Source organism: Mustela nivalis, assembly GCF_964662115.1.
Source record: "Mustela nivalis genome assembly, chromosome: 7".
Lineage (NCBI taxonomy): Eukaryota > Metazoa > Chordata > Mammalia > Carnivora > Mustelidae > Mustela > Mustela nivalis.
Window position 1 is genome coordinate 46713390 of NC_139026.1, and position 22841 is coordinate 46736230.

At 39.1% G+C, this 22841-nt stretch overlaps 2 protein-coding genes across 2 annotated transcripts; one reads left to right on the forward strand and one right to left on the reverse strand.

Moving 5' to 3' along the window:
• The first annotated feature begins 209 nt into the window (after nucleotides 1-209).
• Nucleotides 210-1309, forward strand: LRRC10 (leucine rich repeat containing 10). Its single transcript, XM_082742919.1, has one exon. The coding sequence runs from the start codon at nucleotides 268-270 to the stop codon at nucleotides 1105-1107; it is 840 nt and encodes a 279-aa protein (XP_082599045.1). The 5' UTR covers nucleotides 210-267; the 3' UTR covers nucleotides 1108-1309.
• A 4079-nt stretch (nucleotides 1310-5388) lies between these two features.
• On the reverse strand, nucleotides 5389-22841 carry CCT2 (chaperonin containing TCP1 subunit 2). The gene is made up of 16 exons (XM_082742900.1): nucleotides 22694-22841; nucleotides 21871-21945; nucleotides 21703-21768; nucleotides 20988-21099; nucleotides 20380-20456; nucleotides 20156-20268; nucleotides 19142-19344; nucleotides 16947-17047; nucleotides 16628-16755; nucleotides 14495-14598; nucleotides 11406-11525; nucleotides 10915-11043; nucleotides 10612-10715; nucleotides 10228-10327; nucleotides 9108-9249; nucleotides 5389-5672 (listed from the first exon to the last, which is right to left on the reverse strand). The coding sequence occupies exons 1-16, from the start codon at nucleotides 22694-22696 to the stop codon at nucleotides 5642-5644; spliced, it is 1608 nt and encodes a 535-aa protein (XP_082599026.1). The 5' UTR covers nucleotides 22697-22841; the 3' UTR covers nucleotides 5389-5641.

Consider the following 22841-nt stretch of genomic DNA (forward strand, 5'->3'; position numbering starts at 1 on the left):
AATGTAGATAAAGGCCACAGGAGCTTAGGTGACTGAAAGTGAGTCTGCGAATCAGACCTGGCCTCCCAGACCCTGTGCGTCAGGCTGTCACCCGACACTCAAGTGGCTGTCAGGAGCACTTTTCTCTGTTGAAGAGACTGGCTTTCGTCAGGCCAATCCCAGGTTATAAAGGACGGGAGGAGAATGGGGCTCTGGGCAGTCCACCTCCCCCGGGGGAGCCCCTCAGCGAGTCAGTGGGCTGGGGCTCTCTGTGCCTCCACCCTCTGCATGGGGAACGCCGTCCGGGCCCTGGTGGCCTTCGTCCCCGCCGACTGCTGCCAGAGCTACCTGGTCAGAGACCTCCGGGAGATGCCGACGGACAAGATGGTGGATCTGAGTGGGAACCAGCTCCGCCGCTTCCCCGTGCACGTGTGTTCCTTCCGGGAGCTGGTCAAGCTCTACCTGAGTGACAACCACCTCAACAGCCTGCCTCCGGAGCTGGGGCAGCTCCAGAATCTGCAGATCTTGGCCCTGGATTTCAACAACTTCAAGGCTCTGCCTCAGGTGGTGTGTACTTTGAAACAGCTCTGCATCCTCTACCTGGGTAACAACAAACTTTGCGACCTCCCCAGTGAGCTGAGCCGGCTCCAGAATCTCCGGACCCTGTGGGTCGAGGCCAACTGCCTCACGCAGCTGCCAGATGTGGTCTGCGAGCTGAGGCTCCTTAAGACTCTGCACGCCGGCTCCAATGCCTTGCGTCTGCTGCCAGCCCGACTCCAGCGCCTCCAGGAGCTGAGGACCATCTGGCTCTCAGGCAACCTGCTGACTGACTTCCCCGCTGTGCTATTGCACATGCCCTTCCTGGAGGTGATTGATGTGGACAGGAACAGTATCCATTACTTCCCCAGCCTGGCTCACCTGTCAAGTCTGAAGCTGGTCATCTATGACCATAATCCTTGCAGGAATGCACCCAAGGTGGCCAAAGGGGTCCGCCGTGTAGGAAGATGGGCCGAGGAGACGCCAGAGCCTGACCCCAGAAAGGCCAGGCGCTATGCCCTGACCCAGGAGGAAAGCCAGGATGGAGAGGCACCTGCCCTGCCTTCTCTACTTCTTCCTCCCAACTCCTGAATGCTTCAGTTGTCAGTCGAGGCCAAGGACACAACTCCAGTGTCTTCTGGAGACCTTCTGGAGACCTCTCCTTTAGAGTGCAAAGAATTGCTCGGGGACATGTGGGGTGCCTTTGCAAAAAACTTCTGGCCAACATCTCTACCAAAGCGAAGCTGTGTGCTCTGGGGAGCATGAGGACTTTGCAAGAAAATCAGCTTCTCCAAACAGATATTTTGAAACACTGAAGAACAAGTGCTAGGACATTTTGTCCTTCTCCCTCTCCAGAAATGGCTGGTCATGATTCTCATGACCTCCTCAAATAAGGTATTTATTAAAGAATTCACCTGAGTTCTGGTGGCCTGGCTCCAGCTCTTTGCAGGGTATATCGGTGTTACTGTGAATGACCGTAAGTGATAAGAAAATATTGCTAACTTGGGTCACTTTTTAAGACAGTTCCACCTAGTCAGTCAGACTCAGAGACTCGGTGCTGTTGCAAAGGCTCAAGATGAAGCTTTTTCCCTGCAGCTCAGTGCAAGCCGAGAAGACCTCTGATGGAAAAATGCCTCCTGATGGAGTCTGGCTGCCACTTCACACTTGACAGAGGTTCACGCTGACTGAGCTGGTTTATCCCTAAGGGGTTTGACCCAAGGTCTGCTCTCAACCGCTTACTGTTACTACAATGCTAGAAGTCATCCAGACAGTAAACAACGTGGTCTTATCAAAAGCAAGCCCAGTTGTAATCCTGCCTGCCTCTGTAGAGCACAGCCCTTGTTTACTCACAGTCACGAACCAGAGCAGAACTGAATCCCATTCCATCGAGGAAACCACATTTCCAGAGCTGTATTAGAATAAAGATAGTAGGTGAAAAAGGTTTACTTGAAACAAGCATCTGGAAATCTGAGTTGCAGGTTGTGGTATACATAGGACACTTCTGACTCTAGCCATATATACAGCCTTTGTTCTGATTTGTTTTGATTTTTGTAGATAAAATGGGACTTTTGATGGTCAGTGTAGAGCTTAGATATTTTGGCTGTTTTTTAATATGTAAATTGTGAACTTTTCTTCTTCCCACAAATACATCAACCTTAAAGATGCTGCTGTCACAATGGGTGATTTAATATAGTACTTAATGTTCTTGAACCTTTCCATCAAGGACACAAAAAGTATAATCTTTACTAAAACTTTTGTTTAGTTTTTAGTTACTTTTGCTGTAAAAGCATCTTTGCCCAGCAAAGTCTGGTCCTAAAATGACACTGCACAGACTATTTTCATGTTTTCCTACTATAAATATTTCTTGCTAAACCAGAGGAAGAAAGTTTGGTATCACAATCTCTTCCTATTGCTACCTCCCACTATGCAGAGTATCTACAACCCACTGATTAGACTGCCAAGAGATCCTTTTAATCATTCAATGTCATAGGCTGTCAAATATTTGTCCTTTAGTAACCAGTCCAGATTTCTATTAGGCAGCTAGGATTTACAGTTTATTTTCTCATGTTTGACTGAAATCAAACTATACTCAGCTGATGCTAAAAACCCCCTCTGGGCTGTATCTATAGTCAGCCTTATAGATGGCGCTTTTTCTTTTGACCCTGTCTTTCTCCTCCTGAGATTAATGGGCCCACCTTTTCCAATACAGCTGTAGGCTGCAGCCATCAAACAAGTGTGACACCAGCTGACGTGTACACACTGCTCGTCTAATGAGCTAACTGCTCTGAACTGAATGCAAATTATAAACATTTGGCACACAGTCAAGAGATTTTCTTCTAATATACAACAAACATTTCTCAAACAATATGTTTAAGATTTCACCACTGATTTAGCTACCCAAAAATGTTTTTGCTACAGGATTTCAATAAATTATTTATAAAGTAACCATGCAAGTGCATATTAACAGTTCCACAACCCTCTGATGTTTTCTTAAAATTCTGACATAATTAGAAAGTTCAAAAGGGGAGAAAGCACCACCAAATGTAACTTTTTTCTCCTAATTTTAAAAGTCCCAAAACCTAAATGTTATGTATCAGAAAAATCTTTTTAAGATTGATTTGAGAGAGAGAGAACGCAAGTGCACACATGGGGTGAGGGGGGCAGAAGGAGAGAGAATCCTAAGGAACTATTACTAAACAACATCGTGACGGGATGGGAGGAATCAAGATAGTACTGAGACAGCCAGATATGTAGGCTATGAGCAGCAGTCACCACTCATGAAGCTAGATGAACAGGGAACAGCAATGTTATCCTAATTTTCTAAGAGCTAAAAGGCATGAAGAAAGGGGCTACCAGCAGAACAGCACTGATAGGTCTCACAAGGATGCAGACATTTCCAGAGACAAAGAGCAAAATCAGGAAGAAAATATCAATTCCCTATCTCCACATCCTGCCTGTGCCTAAGTTAAACCACAGGAATCTGTGAGGCAGTCAGCAAGGAAAGTGGGCCAGTGGCCTCTAAGCAGGCAAAAACCAGATCCTTGCTTGAAGACAGTAAAAGGAGAATAAAGAGTATACATATTAACCTTCAAAGAAAAACTGAAAGCTACTTAGAATAGACTTAAAAAGCCCAAGAACTTGAACAATTTTTCATGTGGTTACTATTTATACTCCAAATCTCTACTTCAATGTCCCAAGTTTTGTGAAAAACTCACTGCTGCCATATTTACTGTTCCTGAGTTACAAGAAACTCCATCCTAAGATTCTTACAGGAACACGGGGGCCTATGTTATTTAAGTTCTGATTGAGAAGACATTAAAATTCATGATCATGAGATAGTCTAGGTTTATGATAACAACGTAAGGGCTTCAATGGCTATGAATTCAAAGAGAAGAGGCATGGGTGTATCCTTGGATATAACAACAAAGCTCCCATGTTTCCACCTCTTTTTAGTTAATACTTAAAGGTGTATTCTTTTTAAGACCTCTGGAGAAAACATGCCCAAGTATCCTTTTAAGATCTTACTCCAAACTATCTAGTACCCTCAGCACAGATGTTTAAACCTATTTCTACTGAAACCTCTGTAGGTTTTCTGTGTCGTGATATGCTCACCTGTTCCACCAGAGGTGTGGAGATGAAAAATGATGTTATGACGTGATAAAGTACTTAAAAAAAAAATCAGTACAATTCTCTTTGATAATCTCAGGAAGTTTCTCCTTTATGTGAATGTTGGAGGATATACACCAGGACCACAAAAAAACCACAAGTTTTCCCAGTTTTAATAGCTTCTACAAAAGTAGTATTAAAATGTTCAAACTTTTTGGACAAAAACGAAACAGATTAGGGGCGCCTGGCCAGCTCAGTCGGTAGAGCATGTGACTCTTGATCTCAGGGTCAGGGTTCAAACAGCCCTATGTAGAGCCTTCTTTAGAAAAACACAACAAAACAGGTTGTTTTATCAGCATTTCTTTGAAAATCCTTTTGTTCCTCTATGGGAATAAAATCTCTCTCCATTAAGGTAGCAGAGATACCTTTAAGGAACTCAACCTACAGCTAGGCTTTCTCTCATTTCTTGGGCATTCTGCTATACACTGACGCATTAATAACCTCCAAACCTAAATTCACCTTTAAACCATTAACTCAGTACACACCTCTATCCCTATTTCCACTCTTTCTTGAATCCATCTGCCAAAAACAAAAAAATCCTAAACCATCCATGTCTAAAATCTAACCATATCCATCTTCTTTTAAGTGAGACAATATTACCCATTAAAGCATCAAAGATGCTTGAGCAGCAGCCTGTAACAACTTTTAAAACAGGACTCTTTAAACCCTGAAGTAACAGAAACCATCATTTTGTCCTATGTTAATACACAGTATTTAGATGACACAAAATTAAATTGGGAACTAAACTTTAAGATACTTTCACTAAACAAAATTAAACAGCAAATAAAGGTTATATATGATTACAAACCAAGAGACTAATCTATGTTTATCACATTTGATTTGGACTTGACAAGATCATTATTTCATAAACGTGTGAGATCAACCACTAGATAAGCCGAACAACTCCATACTGAGAGAGTATAATCACTTGCTCCCATTAAATAAAAAAGTACAGGGCGCCTGGGTGGCTCAGTGGGTTAAGCCGCTGCCTTCGGCTCAGGTCATGATCTCAGAGTCCTGGGATCGAGTCCCGCATCGGGCTCTCTGCTCAGCGGAGAGCCTGCTTCCCTCTCTCTCTCTGCCTGCCTCTCCATCTACTTGTGATTTCTCTCTGTCAAATAAATAAATAAAATCTTTAAAAAATAAATAAATAAATAAATAAATAAATAAATAAATAAATAAATAAGTACAAACCACTAAGAACAATTAATTGTTCAAATTTTTATTTTGATGCACAGTATGAGAAATTAACTTTTAAATCAACTGAATTTTATGGAAAATGAACAGCAAATAAATTAGACCCATGTTAAAATAGAAGGTCAGTTAAATGTCCAAACTTAAGGATATAAGAGCCACAGATAAACTTCGATTCCACAGTCTTCTTTAAAAGGTCGAAGTCTTTCAAACACAACTCTGCTATGAACTAACTGGTCCAGAGCTCAACAGCACATGGGAATGTTTAACAGGGGTGATGATCAGGAACACGTTTCCTGCAAGTATTACAAAACAAACACTTAAGAAAAGGCAATGGTAAAATTAAAAAGCATGATTGTAACCACAGGTTTATATAAAATACAAACACAGCTGAAATCCTAAATTTTATCAAAACGATCATAACCAATTCTTTATAACAAGGATATTTCTATCTCATTACTAACATCTCTCAATTATTACTATATTAGTAAGAAAACAGTACAGAATCTGTGGAATGTGAAGACCTGTAGGTATTTAATAATTTTCAACTTCTCATCCAAACACCCTATTTAACATATACATATTCTCCAGAAAAAGATTAATTCATGTTTACAACTAATGTGTTAGGGCATTTTACTAGATTAGTCAAAGACAAAGACAGTTTACTCTTAATCAGAAGTTGTAAAATGACAAGGCTTTGGGGCCTCTAGATGAGAATCTCTGTATCACTTTTCTAAATGAATGAAAATGAATGCCAGTAGATAGGCTAGTGACAGGGTCAGCTTACTCATCTAAGTATGAAAACACTGCCCTTCACATACATCTTAGATGTTAAACTTTTATTCTTTGGTGAGGAGGCATGGCAAGGTACTAGAGAATTTTTTTACTTTACACCTAAATAAACACTGCTTCTAGAGTCAAGTGTAACAATCATTTTAGAGAAGCAAAAAAAGTGTAAAAACAAATTTAGAGAGTACAGCATACTGGAACCATATAAAGAAAAAGATCTTCCAACCCTGGAAGCTTATGGGAATATAATTAAGGATGCTAAAAGATCCCAATACAGAAAAAGTTCTCCAGCAGCTGTCAGAGGGCAACTAATCTGGAAAATGAATCCCCCGGAGGTTAAATATGAAAGAGTCCAAAAGAATCCTTTGAGAAGGTTGAGTTAAACACAATTACCCATGTTTCTTTATTGAAAATTACTGAGTACATCTACTAAATTTAATTTACACTTAAACCGGGGCGCCTGGGTGGCTCAGTCAGTTCAGCGGCTGCCTTTAGCTCAGGTCACAATCCTGGGGTCCTGAGATGGAGCTCCACATTGGGCCCCTGATTGTGTGCTTTCTCTGTCAAATAAATAAGTCTTAAAAAAAAAAAAAGACACTAAAACAGTGGTCTCAGATCAAATGAGGTATCTTAGTGCATATTTCAAATGTGGTTGAGGGTGCCAAGTCATGGAAAGATTTCTGAGTGTGGGTGTGGTTATGTGACCTTGCCACCAAGCCAGAAAACTTAATGGACCTCAGTTTCTTTTTGCTATCATTATGCTTAAAGGCAGGAGAAAACAGAACCACACTCTACCATCTTTGCTGGCACAGCTTCTAAGAAACTTTCAACTCCTTCCTTCCTGCACCAGTGCTCCATTCCAAACTAGGACCATTCCCCATTACCCTACCCTACCAGTACCCGAGGTAGAGAATATTCAGATTTTTCAGCCCATTCCTCCTTCCACTACACCACAGTAGATTTAAATACCACTCCCCTTTTCTCTCCACATCCAAATCACTATTTTCTCCTCTTTTCTTCTAATAATAAAGGGACAGCTGCCATTCACAGAAGCAAGCCACTGATGTGGGTGCTACTGGGTGCTGCACAAAGAGAGTCCTCGTAACAGAGTCCATTTAAGGTGCAATCTCCTGACAGTGCTCCTCCTTCCCTGTTCCCAGGGATGAGCTCTCCATGCTCCCATTCCTTCTCACAGCTACTTAGCAGGCCGCTCCCTCTTCTGCATCCATCACCCCCCTACAAGATCACTCCCACGTACAGCACTAACTAACTGTTCACAGTCGAGACCCATGTCCTCTAGCTCCCATCCCACTCCTCTGCTTCTGTTCACAAGAGATTCCTCAAGAAAGCAGTCTATATACACATCCTCTGATACTTCTTTTCCTGGCTTCATTGCACCTACTTCGGATTTTTGACCCCTCCACTCTACAAAACTGCTTGTCAAGAATACCCATGGCCTCTGTTGCTAAATCCAATCTTTTAAGGTCAATTTTCAGTTTTTATCTTATTTGGCCAATATATCTGTACTGCTATGGCAGTTGATCATGCCCCATCCCTAAACACTTTCTTCATTTGGCTTCTGAGACACACATTCTCTGGTCTTCCTTCTAACTCAGAGGCACCCATGCTCCCAACCTTTAAAATTTTGTATTACGGAAAATTTCAAATGTACAAAAAAGCAAAGATACGATACTGAATCCCCAGGTATCCATCACCCAGTTAATAATTACCCTTTATCTGTACTTCATGTTCCTTTTTAGTGTCCTCTGCCACTTGCTCTGAATCTTTCCAAACTTATTAATGGAATTCTCAAGTATCTTTAGAACCTAAAACCCCTTCCTTCCTTTAGCTACATTCCCTCTTTTGGGAACACTGTCAGTCTCATGGCCTTTAAATAACACATGTAGGCTGACAATTTCTGAACTTAAAATTCCAGCTCAAGCTTCTCTACTTCAAGCTTTGATTACCCAACTGGTTTCTCAATGGAAAGCTCAAATGCCCAAGACTGACACCCCCAACCTCCTTCCCAAAGTCTTCTTCATCTAAAAGAAACTTTCTTATCCCAACAAAAACCTTAGATTATCCTCCATTCCCTTTCCTTTCACACCTTATACCCAAACCACAATCAAATTGTGCTGGCTCTACCTTCAAAATCTTTTATCAACTCCTTCTCACCACCCTTACCTCCATATCTCCTGGTGTAAGCAACCATTGTCTCCCATCTCCCTGAACCACCACAACAGGCAAAATTTAATGTTTTAATAAGTACTAGTAAGAACAATGAAAATTATTGACTGAATCTTCAAAAGTTAAGATTTTCTGGCTACGTAACCATTTTTTGTGTGAATGAGTTTCTGAAAGAATCTAACAACTTAGAAAAACTGAAGAGGGGCCCCTGGGTAGCAGTCAGATAAGCATCTGACTCTTGGTTTTGGCTCATGATCTCAGGGTTGTGTGACTGAGTCCCACATAGGGTTCTAAGCTCAGCGAGGAATCTGACAGAGTTTCTTTCTCCCTCTCCCTCTGTACCTTCCTACACTCCTGCTCTCTCTCTAAACAAAAACAGGAACATGTTAGGAACTCAGCACATTATGAGCTTAAGATAATCTATATGAAAAGTGAATAGGACAGAAAATGACTGGAGCAGACTCAGCCTGGGGAAAAGACATTTGTTCTTAGCACTACAGCCCTTGGCCCCATGCAGGCTTTTCAAGCTTGGCTCATGTGACCTTTCAATCCTAAGAGCTCCTCCATGTCACCCATACGTCTTTCCCTTTATGCTTTCCTGACTTAAATCTAAGAGTTGTGACTATGTATTTTAAATAATGTGCATAATACTTTAGCTGGGCAGAAATGCCTTTTATTATCAATTACAATTACCCAATACATGCAATTACCTATTGTTTGCTTCCTAAAAAATGTCTACTACAGTGCTATGATACCTTGGTGCTGCTTTGATAATGTTGTCCACACGAAGAATCACCTCTGCTGCTTCAGCTGCGCTCAAAAGAACTTGTCGCTTCACCTGGAAACTTTCTGTTATACCTAGTACTGCCATATCTCCAATGGTACCTTCTTTCATATCTGAAGAGAGAGACGTATTCACTAAATAAGCAACAATAGTTTTAACATAAATTATCAAAATCTCTAGTAAAATTAAGTAAAAGTAAAATTAATACTTTTATGAAAAGTGGGATTACAAGACTCAACCGCTCAATTTATTTAGTGCATTCTCATCAGCCTAACATTCAAGAAAAACCTTTTAGAAAATTAAAAGCTCAACTACTGATCATCTGTACTAACAGAGGATAACTAGCTCAGGTGATGGAAAATTTACACAGAACACTCAATGACCTTTTCCAATAACCTTTTTTGTATACATAGATATACATGTGCGTGCCTATGTGTACATATATATATATAAATAAAATTATTACAGAAAATGTGCTCATCGCTAATTACCATGGATTCTTAAGAACTGGAAGAGAATTTAAAAGTCACTTACTTCTCCTCTTGTGAGAAGAGTACTTTACCTTCTGAAAGATCATTAATTATTCATTATATCTCTCTTCTCCAGTGGCAGGATTATCTACCCTCTAATAACTATTCCCGTGTCTTGGGATAGTACACTGGGAAATTTTTCAATTTGAATTAAATTTACCCTTTTGGCCACTGTTATCTATGTAAAGACTACACTCCAGAATACCTCATAATATGTTTCCTGTGAGAACAGGATTTAATGTAAGAATTTAATCAAGTTTATACTTATTTCAGGATATTAGTACTACTTACAAATTTAAGTCCTATAGTCACCACATAATAAATTACAAGTCTTCTAACTAGTTTTATACCCCTTATGGAAGAACAGTTCTGACAATGTTGAGAACATGAAGTTAAACATTCTCCTAGGAAATACAATGGTGACAGAGGCAACCACCACAGAAATCTTCTCTATGATTATCCTAAGAATTCATCTTAAAAATAAAAAAAAAATAAAAAAATAAAATAAAAAAAAAGATTTTGGTAAAGAGTTACTCTTTATGTCTACAATCGCTTTCTTACCCAGTCCAGCAGTCGTGTTGCCTTCACTATGGGCAGCTCGGAGCTGTGCCACCAGGTCTGCACTGTCATAGCCTGCATTATCAGCTATGATAGTTGGCAACTGTTAAGTGAAAAAGACAAATGGTAACTATTCTACAAGAAGAAAGTTGATTTAGTCTAAACTAGGACAGCTTTTTAAAATTATATATTTAGGAACAATGTAAAACTGTTCCTTTTAATTACTGCTCATAAAGATAAGCTCCAGAATCAAATTTAAGTGGTATGAACCAGTTCTTTTTCTTAAAGCCAAAAATTAGCAAACATGTCCAAGAGAGAAAAATGTATTCATTTAAAGAACTATCAATACTCACAAATGTGTAAGTTCAGATGTCTTTATTAACTTACCATTCTCAGTGCTTTAGCGTAAGACTCCATCGCAACAGCTTCTTTGCCTGGTGTTCTACTGGCAAGCTGTGTCACAGCATGAGCCATCAGCATCTCAGAACAGCCTGCAGATGAAAATGAAATTCCAAGGACTATGATGTTTAGTTATCTCCAACACACTGACTTACTGATTTCCCTTAGACATGTCAAATATTTTAAAATTAAATGCAAATGCATTACATATAAATTTTCTAAAAATCATTAAAGCCAAAACCATTACTATATACTTGAATAAAACATGTTTAATATTTTTAAAACACTTACCTCCTCCATAAACTGTTCTAGAATCCTTCACAGTTTGAGCAAGAACACAAAGAGCATCATGCAAAGATCTTTCTGCCTCATCTAAAATTTGCTGAGTGGCACCACGAAGAACAATGGTACAAGCTTCGCCTAAAGTTAAAAGAAAAATATTCTCAGGTCACAGTGATTACAAAAAACAAGAGTTTGCCTTCTATTATTTATGTAGATACTGGTTATGATTATTATTTGGTTTTAAAAGCTAACGTGTCCTCTCTGCTGTTACACATTCTTTTTGATAATTATCCATGTTCACAAACAATCATGTTGAATACACACTGTCCACAAAGGCAAGGTTAACATGAGTTTGACCTCGACTGAAATTAACATGCACCCTATGCTTCTCAGGAATTAAGATACATCATATTCTAGTAAATATAATAACTATTTCTTTTAATATCAACAGAGCCTCTCAAAGACTTAGGAACCTTATCAGGATCTACATAATCACTCACCAAGGGCTACCCCAGAAAAGTGGATGAGTTTATCCTCTCCAATCATGACTTCTTCAATAAGCTTGCAACTTCCAAGCTTCACTAGCTCTGGGTGGTCAAAGGTAGAGGCAATTTCACCACCTATGAACATAAACACATATTAATTAAATGCACAGTATGTTTAAAATTCGTTTTCTAAAGAGAACTAATGAACAGATTTTAAGCTGACTGCTTACCATATGCCAAGCACTCTTTGAAGCACTTCATATAAACTGACTAATCTTTAAAACAACCCTGGTAAGAGATGCTCTATTATCTGATACAGAAGTAAAAAAACTGAGACAAAGAGATATTAGAGTTTCTTATTCAAGGTTATACAACTCAAACAAATATATGGTGAAGCTGGGATTCAAATCCAAGTAGTCTATCTTTAGATTTAAATGCACACTATATAATACTATTTCCCAAAGGTTAAATTAGGACTTTAACATTTACTTTTAAGTCTGAATTTAAATTCAAATTCTCTTTTCATCTAGTACAAGACCAGTACCCCTATGATTCAATTTCCCAAAACATGAAGCATTTGACTAGTTCTATTAAGTCAACAGATATAGCCATTAGAAACTGCTGACAGGAACACCTGACACCTGCTAATCCTAACTGAATTCTCACAATGCCCCTATAAGGCCCAGGAAAAGGGGAAATGTAACTGAGAATACCCCAGAGCAAACCTAATGAGGTATCAAAAAAGTGAATTATTTTGGGGCGCCTGGGTGGCTCAGTCAGTTAAGCATCCAACTCTTGGTTTTGGCTCAGGTCATGGTGAGATCCAGTGGTCCACCAGGCTCACACTCAGCATGGAGTCACTTGTCTCTCTCCCTCCCCTTCTGCTGCTCTCCATGCACTCTCTCAAATAAATAAAATCTTTTAAAACAAAAAGCAAATTTTTTATTTTTAGGTTTTATTTCTATTCCTATTTTCTCTGCATCTCCCGCAGTGTAAGCTGAAAGATTCAGCCATTTCCTTCCCTGGTTCTTAACTGCCAAAGTTCAGTTTCCACTTTTTCTAGTTCTTTACTCTTTTTTAATAAAGTAGATTCCCTCCACCATCAACAACCAATCCCTCTTTTCCTACTCTTTATTGGTAAATTTGAAGAGTTGGTACTATGTATCTATTTTCCAAAAAATTTATTAAAACTCTGGTCTTTCCAACTCTACTGATTTATACTCATCTATTTAGCTGACTTTTTGACTTCTGACTGGCCTGAACCTAAGACTGCTGTGTGTTCTAGATTGAGACACAAGAGATATTTAGGACACCATACCCCCAAATGAGACTGATCTGGTTTATGAGAATTTTCACTTATCCTAAATTCACTCACTTATGTAGAATTTGCTGACAATGTATTTCTAGACATTTATAAGAACCAATTTCATACACCTTGACAACACATACACTAAGGATGAGAGGCACCCTGGGGTCAACTCTGCAGTGGGTTGTTCTTGGTACAGTGAATTTTCTTTCTTCTGAATATACATGGCAATTCATGTACCAACTTCTTATGGTATCAACTTATCCCATTAATGTGCTATCATTCACATTTATGTCATTACCTTTAATTTTGTCACCTTAAGGGAGGAATTACACCATAAATTTTATCACCTTAAGCATCAAGTATGTAATAGCTCTTAAAGAACTTTAATTAAACCAAGTAAACCCACTTCAAAGTAACTGATCAAAGAAAAATACCTCTTTTTAGGTCAGAAGACACGCTTCTCAAAATATTAAAAGTGGATTCAGAAGTTATTCTGAGATGAAACCAATTCTACTCTTTACAGTAATTAGTAATACTTTTTATTTCTAATACTTATGGCATTTGAAAACTGAATTTAACATTCCTAGTAGCTTTACATCTCAAACCCCTCTCCTTAGTTCTCATTGCAAGATCTCAAGTCAACTTTCCAACCCATTCATTCATTATCAAGGGCCTAAAAATTAAATAAAGGCTGCAAAACTTCGTCTTTCAAGGGCTACTTAGCAGTTACTTTAAAAACTATTACTATAAAAAAGTAATCAATTTGCACACTATGTCATTTTGGCGTAAACATTTCTTACTTATAAATACATTTCTATTCCACATAACTGGGATTAGGAAACTCATACCTCTACTGAAGAAAATTACAGGATACTAACTTTTCATTATTCACTGCTGGATTGTTTCACACTATTTCAACATTACTTCCACAATTTTTATTTTTAAATTTTAAAAAAGATTTTATTTATTTATTTATTTGACAGAAATCACAGTAGGCAGAGAGGCAGGCAGTAAGAGAGGAGGAAGCAGGCTCCCTGCCAAGCAGAGAGCCCAATGCGGGGCTCAATCCTAGGACCCTGGGATCATGACCTGAGCCAAAGGCAGAGGCTTTACCCACTGAGCCACCCAGGCGCCCCTACTTCCACAATTTTTAAAAAGGATTTGATGGGTGGCGGAGGAAACACACGAGTAGCAGAAGCAGAGGAGGGAGAAGCAGGCTCCTCACTGAGCAGGGAGCCAGATGGGATACACGGCTGAATCCTAGGACCCCAGGATCATGACCTGAGCGTAAAGCAAATGCTTAACTCACTGAGCCTCCCAGGCACCACATTACTTCCACAAATTTAAAAAAATTTAACAAAAACAATATTTAAAAGCACTTGATCCATTCTCTAACAAGTGTTCAATGAAGTTATTATTACAACTTACTACCACAAAAGGCACAAGGCATTCAACTACTCAGCACCAGAAATAAACGAATAAACTAGATAAACCTTAAGAGAGTCCTTTTTCAAGCGTTAGTTTCTTTAGACTAGGAGTGGAACACTGGTCCTGTATGTTTGTGAGAAAAGATCTGCTATCTTTAAAACAATGTAACAAAGGTAACCATAACCTATGGCAAATACGACAGATAATTTGGTATCTAAGGATGTCAAAAAACTGTAAATCAGAATTCAGAATATTTTTATTCAAAGTCCCTTAAAGTATTTCTTTGTACTCTCAAAAGTTACATATACTAACCATCAATAAATCCAAGAGTGTTTAGCGTTAGAAATTAATGCCTTTTTTCCCATACCTGTGACAAGAGCTAGGCGTTCCACACCTGCAAAATCTGCATGTTCAATTGCCATGACACCAGCAGCACCAAAGAGCTGCTCAGGATAATTATAAATTAACTGCCTACAAATAAAATAAAAACGTTTGCAATTGTTATTTCACAAGTCTAAAATACATCAGACTAAAAAACATGTAACCATTTTTACTTACCAAATAAATACAAATTAGAAATGTCACATACAATAATACATAAATTACACAACTTAGTGCCTCCATGCTAGCACTGCAAGCAAGTTGTTTTTTTATATTGCTACTGATACAGTAAACTAGACCACAGTTCTGAAAACCAATGTAGCAGAAATGCATCAAAAATCATATAAATGTTCCCAAGCTTTAATTCCACTCCTAAGGCTCTACAGCAAGAATATTCAGATATTAAAAATCTTTAGTGAAAGTATGTATAAAAATTTTACAGAGAATGGCAAAACCTGCCAATGACTTCAATGTTCACTAGGACTGTGCCGGTGTACACAGAGTTTACCAATTATAAAAACTAATTTTAAGTAAAAATTTATATTGTTAGGTTAAAAAAAGGGCAAGTTACAAAAGTTAGTAACGTGTTCACAGCTAAGTGAAAAACTGAAACTTGAACACCATACATACATACATACACAAGTCAGCTTAATTAAAGAATTTCAGGAAGGTTAGACCTCAGATTCTGTTCCTTCTTTATACTTTCCTATTTTCCAAAATGCAATCTTATTTTTTTTTTAAGACTTTATTTTTATTTATTTATTTGACAGAGAGATCGCAAGTATGTAGAGAGGCAGGCAGGGAGGTGGGGCCGGGAAGCAGGCTCCCCGCTGAGTAGAGAAGCCAATGTGGGGGCTGGGGGGGGGGGTGCGGGGGGGCCGGGCTTGATCCCAGGACCGCAATCATGACCTGAGCTGAAGACAGAAGCTTAACCCACTGAGCCACCCAGGCGCCCCAGATCTTATTTTTTAATAAGAGTAAAAATGACATGTTTAAAAGTATGGGACATTAAAAAAAGGCCAAAAAATTTTTTTAATCAATGTAAGGGACCTCTGCGTGGCTCAGTCAGTTAAGTTTCTAGCTCTTGATTTCAGTTCAGGCCATGATCTCAGGGTCGTGGGATCCAGCCCATTGGGCTCCATGCTGGACATGCAGCCTGCTTAGGATACTCTCTCTCCATCTCCCCGCAAATATTTGATTTTCACCAAATATTAACTGTCAAAGTTAACCACTGCCATTTCATTGCTAGAATTAGGCTGTTCCTCTTGGTATTTTCACCATTTAAAATCTGAGAGATCTAAGCAGAGAGAAAATTAGACACAAAGTCCCTGATGTGGGAATGAGCAAACAGTTCAAAGCAGTCAGGGCTTCTTGCCAGAACTCCAGCCTGAGCTTCTAGGGGCAAACAAGATTCCTCTGCTGCCCACTCTAGACCCTGATATGAGGTAGCACACAGTACCACTGGATCCTAGGTACTTGACCCTGTAATATCAGGAACCCAAAGGCAGGAAATGGCCAGAGAGCCATGGAAGAAAGCTGTGAGCCCAGACTGCCTGCCACCTAGACAGTGATTCCACATCATGCTGCCTCAGGCTACTGGACTGGATACAGTCATGACTTTATAGAGCCTTTTCTAGTTTTACTGAAAAAAATTTTCCACTGCTTTACCTTTGGAAAAAAAATCCATAAACACCTTTGATACTAACAATTAAGAAAGAAAACATGGGAAACATTATACATACTTTTTCATACAAATTAAAGCCCTAAAACTATTACTTTTCATTTCTTCATTATTTTATTTCTTTGCTATTAGCTTTTTGCTATTTCAAAGTCCCACCATTAAATATGGAACTGAAGCTCTCCACCAAATATATGTATATAACAGCCCAAAACTACAATGTAACTGCCAGACCAGAAAACTCATTGTTAATATAAATAGATCAAGTGTATTAACCTAAAACATCACCAAAATGGTGATGCAAATGCCTTGCTGTAGAATGGTAGGAAAATTACCATTCCTAAATAACAAGTCACTAATAAAATGAACTATTTGCAAATGCCTTTGTAGACAAAAATCATTAGATTATTACAAATATTGTTAGCAAAAGCACATACAGACCTGTTAATAAAGCAATTTATCCCATGCTTAAGAATTCGTTCAACTTTCTCCTTCATTTTCTCCTTTTCGGCATGTTCTATTTCAGCAACCTTTGCTGTAGAATCAACTCTTACCCTGGACCCAAATATCTAAGACAAAGGAAAGAATAAAAATAGCATCATTTTCATTACTCCTGAATCCCACAACATAAATACTTTTATGTAAAGACACTAAAATTATGTATTTAAATATATTCTAGGTTTTTTCAGTGCAACTGCTTCACAGCCTGAATTCATAAAGCAGCTAACAATTAGAATTCTAAGAAATGTAGTTAACATACCTTTATTTTGTCGGTATCCATACCAGTATTTGCAATGAGAATTTTAGCATTTTCAATTCGCTTTGGTTGATTTACTCCAATTTTTTTATCCAACAGAAAGCCTACAATACAGATTTTAGTAAATACTTCAAAACTATATTGATAAATCCTTATCTCTGCTTTATCAAATTACTCTTTCAAAGAATCCATTTAAGTCCAATACACCTAAATCCCTAGAACCTATACAGCATTCCACTAATGCAAGTGACCATAAAAATCAATTTAGCAGGCAGAAATCTAAGGGCACAGCATAAACCTTAAGAGTAAACCTTAAGAATAAAAGTTTCATGTGAAACTTTTATTTCACATACATACACAATACACAGGTGTGGACTGTAATTAAAGCTGGTAAGCCCACTTTCATTAGCTTAAAACTAACAACAGAAAACTGATGAAGATTCAGGAAAACGAGGTATTGCTAGAGAGTACTGAACTTTTTAAAGAACTGACACTGGTGATAAAATGAAAAACAACCCCCCCCCCCCAATATGTACAATGGAGTCAAACGAACCTAACCCGTTTTGCCCATGCTGCTTACAGGGTGGGTGAGGAACCCTACACAAATTAACCTTAGCTATTCATCTGTAAAACAAGAGTTAATCACAGCACTAGTTTCCAGCATACGGGCCTATCTAGAATTCTCTCTCCACACTTCTTTTAGATGCACATAACGCTTTCCTTTTTAAGACATTATCATCTTGGGTTTCTGCTCTAATCAGATGAACCTAATTTTCAAACACTAGGTCAACATCATGAGGAATAAATGAGATTTTAAGTAAAATTCCCATTAGAATGCTTGCACAGAACATTCAAGATGGTAGCTATCCTTGTTCTCATTATCTTACCTTACCATTAGCTTCTATTAAAAATGCTACACAGCCCTTGCATGTAAAATCAACAGTGTTTTTAGAATTGTTACTCCTCTGAAACAGAGACAAATGGGGTGCCCGGGTGGCTCAGTTGGTTAAGTGCCTGCTTTCAGCTCGTCATGATCCCAGGGTTCTGGGATGGAGCCCTGCACTGGGCTCCCTGCTCAGTAGGGAGTCTGCTTCTCCTTCTCCCTCTGTGCCTCCTCTCTCCACCCCCACCCCACTCCAGCCTTCATTCTCTCCTCTCAAATAAATAAAATCTTTAAAAGAAGCAAAATAGAAATATAGCAAAACCTAGAGTACAAACCACTGGTAAAGCACAACTTGTTCCTGTTTCTCCTCTATAAAAGAGAACATTTACACATTCCACTCCATAAGCCATTTTGTAAACGCAATATAAAGATGTTTTGAAAAATTATAAGAACAAAAGACACTGTTACTAAGGAAACAGCAGTTACTAAGACTTATTACTACTTGTTAAGAACACCAAGAACTGTAATCTCAATACCTACCAATAAATGATAGGATTTACACAAACTCTTCCTGAAAAAAGCCATTTGAAAAGAGCTGACTTTTACTAAAACCACCATTTCTCTTTATTAGAGACTGCACAAACTTCAAGGTATTAAGTAAAACCTAGAGATTATCAAAGAAATGCTGGGATGGTGTGAAAAGAAGCACAAAGTATAATAAATGGATTAAAAAGACAAAAATAGTTGCAATATGATCTGTATTTTTTTAAAGATTTTATTTATTTACTTGATAGAGATCATAAACAGGCAGAGATGCAAGCAGGGGAGGGGAGTAGGTTCCCCACAGAGCAGAGAGCCCAATGTGGGGCTCGATCCAGGACCCCGACGATGACTTGAGCTGAAGGCAGAGGCTTGCTTTAATCCACTGAGCCACCCAGGTGCCCTTAATCTGTACTTTTTTTTTTTTTTAATTTTATTTATTTATTTGAGACAAAGATCACAAGTAGTCAGAGAGGGCAGGGGGAGAGAGAGAGGAGGAAGCAGGCTCCCCGCCTAGCAGAGAGCCCAATGAGGGGCTCAATCCCAAGACCCTGGGATCATGACCTGAGCCAAAGGCAGAGGCTTTAACCCACGGAGCCACCCAGGCACCCCCCCCCATCTGTATTCTTAAAGGCAAATTTTCTTTGTAAAGAAAGAAACCAGGATTTCTTTCTGAAATCCTGACTAGCTAAAACCCAAGATTCACTATATAGCCCTCAATGTCTGATCAAAGCCTGTTTTCCCATATTCAACATATATATACATATATATATACCTTCATCTAAATAGGAATCTGCCAGACTTCCTCCTAGCTTCTTGATGACGTGAATGGCCTCCAGATTACCAGAACCTTTCAGTCTGAGAACAGCTTCTACAGCTAACTGAGTAAAATGGTCTTTGTGATGAGTAAGAAGTTTTGAGGATAATGTTGTTCCTGCAATGTTCATTAAATCTTGGCGGAATTTAACTTCATCAGAACTAAAAGAGAAAAACCAAAAAGACTCGTGCCTGTTTCTTCAAAGGTATCAATCCTAATTTTCTTTTCAAGAAAATATTTGTCAATAGATAATTTCACCCCAGTCAGGGCTCAAAGTCATAGCAAAAAAATTAAAGTTCAAGTAATCAAACAATGCAAAATTAAAGGAAACGATTTTCCCCACCAATCAGGCAAAAAAAAAAGAAACACAAAAAGAGAAACACAAGCAAACAAAATACCAAATTCTTCAAGGACATGGATAAATAAGTATTGCTCTACAGATACTAGAAATGAAAATAAAGGAATGAAATTAATAAAGAATTAAGAATGCAATTAAGAATGAAAATAAAGATTACTTGTAAATAAAAATGCCATAAAATACATACATGTGATTATACCCAGCAATTATACTTCTTGAAACATTCTTGAAGTTTGTCAAAAATATTATTATAAATCTAAAACTTATTAAAACAGACTATAGATAGGTAAATTACACTACAGTCACATAAACAAATGCATACCCCTATTAAACTACTGCAGAAAATACTGACACCCAAATATATGCTTATTGATCAACTAAGTTAGAATGATTATGCAATGATTCTATTTGTTTTGTTTTTTCGTGATTTTTACCTACAAAAAGCTGGAAACCCAAACTATATCTGGAGTGTAATGTGGGGGTTTGTTATTGGGGCAGGATGAGGCAATAGAGTCATGTTTGTGTATGCTTTTCACTGTTTTTCAGACATCCTGCACTGAGCCTATTTTTAAAAGAATGTTAAATATTTAAAACTATTATTTTGGTATACTAACCCATGATCAACTGCAGAATTCAACAGAGCTTGTCTTGCTGCCTTTGTGGCTTCTCTCCAACCCGCAATGATGGTCTGTGGGTGAATCTTTTTTGCAATCAAAGATTCTGCTTCCTATTAATAAATAGTAGAAAACATTCTTCAATAGAAAACACTAACAGACTACTTCTGATACGCGAGTAAAAAAACAATAAAATGAGGTTAAAGTTTCTCAGATACTCTTACCCTTAGTAATTCCGCTGCTAAGACAGTAACAGAGGTAGTGCCATCACCAACTTCATCATCTTGAACTCTTGACATATCTAGAAGAAAGAAGCTAGTTAGTTAACTCATTTATATTTGATACAAATGCATTCTAGGGACGTCTGGGTGGCTCAGTCAATTAAACCACAGGGTCCTAGGATCGAGTCCCGCATCGGGCTCCTTGCTTGGCAGGGAGTGTGCTTCTCTCTCCACCTCTGCCTGCCACTCTGCCTGCTTGTGCACTCTCTCTCTGACAAACAGACAGATAAATAAATAGAATCTTTTAAATACATTCTAAATTACTTCTCCATAGCTCAACTAATTCTCCAAACATACCCACTACCAACCAGAATCTCACTTATCTAGGTTTCCTCACCTGACAAACTCTTTGGAACTTCTCACTCTGAACATGTTTTATCATTAAAAACTGCATGGAACCACAGAGGCTTATATTTTAATAATAATAACAACAATAATAATAATAATAATTAAAAAGGGGACATCAATTAATTGCAAGTAGTCAGTCAACAAAGCCTACTTAAAAATGTGTTTTAAAAATATTAATAAAATCTTATCATTTTCAGACTCACCAACTAAAACTTTAGCTGCTGGATTGTCTACACCGATATTTTTTAGAATAGTTGCACCATCATTGGTTACCATAAGAGAGGCATCTCGTCCACTGCTTAACAAAATTTTATCCTAAAAAGAACATACGTGATTCAAGTTAAGATATAAATACATGTCAAGAATGCATGGGTCAATATGTACTCTCATTTACTAATGTGTAAATACTCTGGATGGCAATTTGGCAGTATCCATTCAGACTTTTTTAATGCATACACTCCAAAAGCAAACCCTGGTGTCTGTCCCTGAAAACACTGTAACAGGGAGACACTAACAAGGTTTTTCAGCATTGTACTAGCAAAAACAAATGAATAAATATAAAATATAAAAATCTACAGCAAAAGGGATTTTAAAAAGCAACCTACAGAAAAATACAAGTACCTACAGTAAAAATACTTATTAAAAAAACACCTAATACATAATTTGCACACATATCTACATAAAAACAAGTATTAGGAAGACTTACATCCAATTATAACTATGGCTGTCACTGGGGAGGGGACTGAGGATGGTGATCCAAGGGGACTTTAGCTGTAGGAGTACTGTTTTGATTTTTAAGAATGAGAACATACCCATGTCTTATGCATACAGGCATCCCAAAAAAGTGAGCTATTAACTAGATTTCCAAAAACAGCTGTAAATCAGTATCAAAACACAAAAATTCTTTGTTTTTCTTACCATGCCCTTAGGTCCTAATGTGCTCTTTACCAAGTCTCCAACAGCGATGGCACCAATAAAAGAAGACTGGAGTAAAAATCAGAGATTGAAAAGTAAAAATCAATTTTACCGTCTTAAAATTCCTAAAGTTCAACTGGCTCTTTAAAAGAATGGGAGAACAAGGCTTACCAGACGAGCCGTCTCTGCCCTCTCTTCATCAGCCCCAGCCTTGAAGATGTTAACAGGTGCGAGGGAAAGGGACGCCTGAAAGGGAAAAATCAACAGTCCGTTTGAATACCGATTATTTAACGCCTATAGACACATTCCGCCAGAAATACACGTACATATTTAAAAGAAATTTAATTTATAGCACAGCGTAATTTTTCAAAGAAATGACGTTCTCCGTCACTGGGACGTTCATTCACTAAGGGGGCGTGAGGGACTTATACAACTTGTACAGCAAGGAGGGTTTGCCTTTGGGTCTACAAGTACTCTATGAGTAAAAATTATACACCAAGAAGAATGTTAAAAACGGCAAGACTGAAGATGACTTTAAAGATAAGACAGGCAGGAGGTGCAGACCACTCGCGCCAACAACCGCCAGGCGGACGAAGCAACGCGGCCGACTCGCCTCCATCTTCACCCTCCAGCTCTTTCAGCCCCGCGGCCGCAGGCTCCGCCCCGGGAGTGAGGGCGGGGCCTGTCGCGCCGACCCGCCCGCGGCACTAGAAATTTCTCCTCTCAGGTTGACCCCCGGGCCTGGGGTCCTGAAACTATGGAGAGGCCCAGTCGGCACAAGACACTGGCATGGAGGCCCACACCTCCCCGTTAGGTGTGGAGGGCTTCGCCGGCGGGCCCGGCGCAGGCCTCACGCCGCGGCCCGCGCCATGTGCGACGGTCTCCGGGACAAACATGAGGAGCCTGCGGCCGTGGGAGGACAGAAGGGGCAGCGGGAGGCAGGGCGCGGCGGGACGCGGCAGGGTTTAGATATGGCCAGCGGGGCCGGGCTCACCATGGTTCCGAGGAGTTCGGCACACACGCGAATTCCTCAGCTCACGCCCGGGACCAGAGGGAAGAGAAGCCGGAAATGACGGCACACGTTCTCCGCATGGGGCGGAGCCCCGGAGGGCGCGCAGCTCCGGCCTGGCACCGCCCTCTGG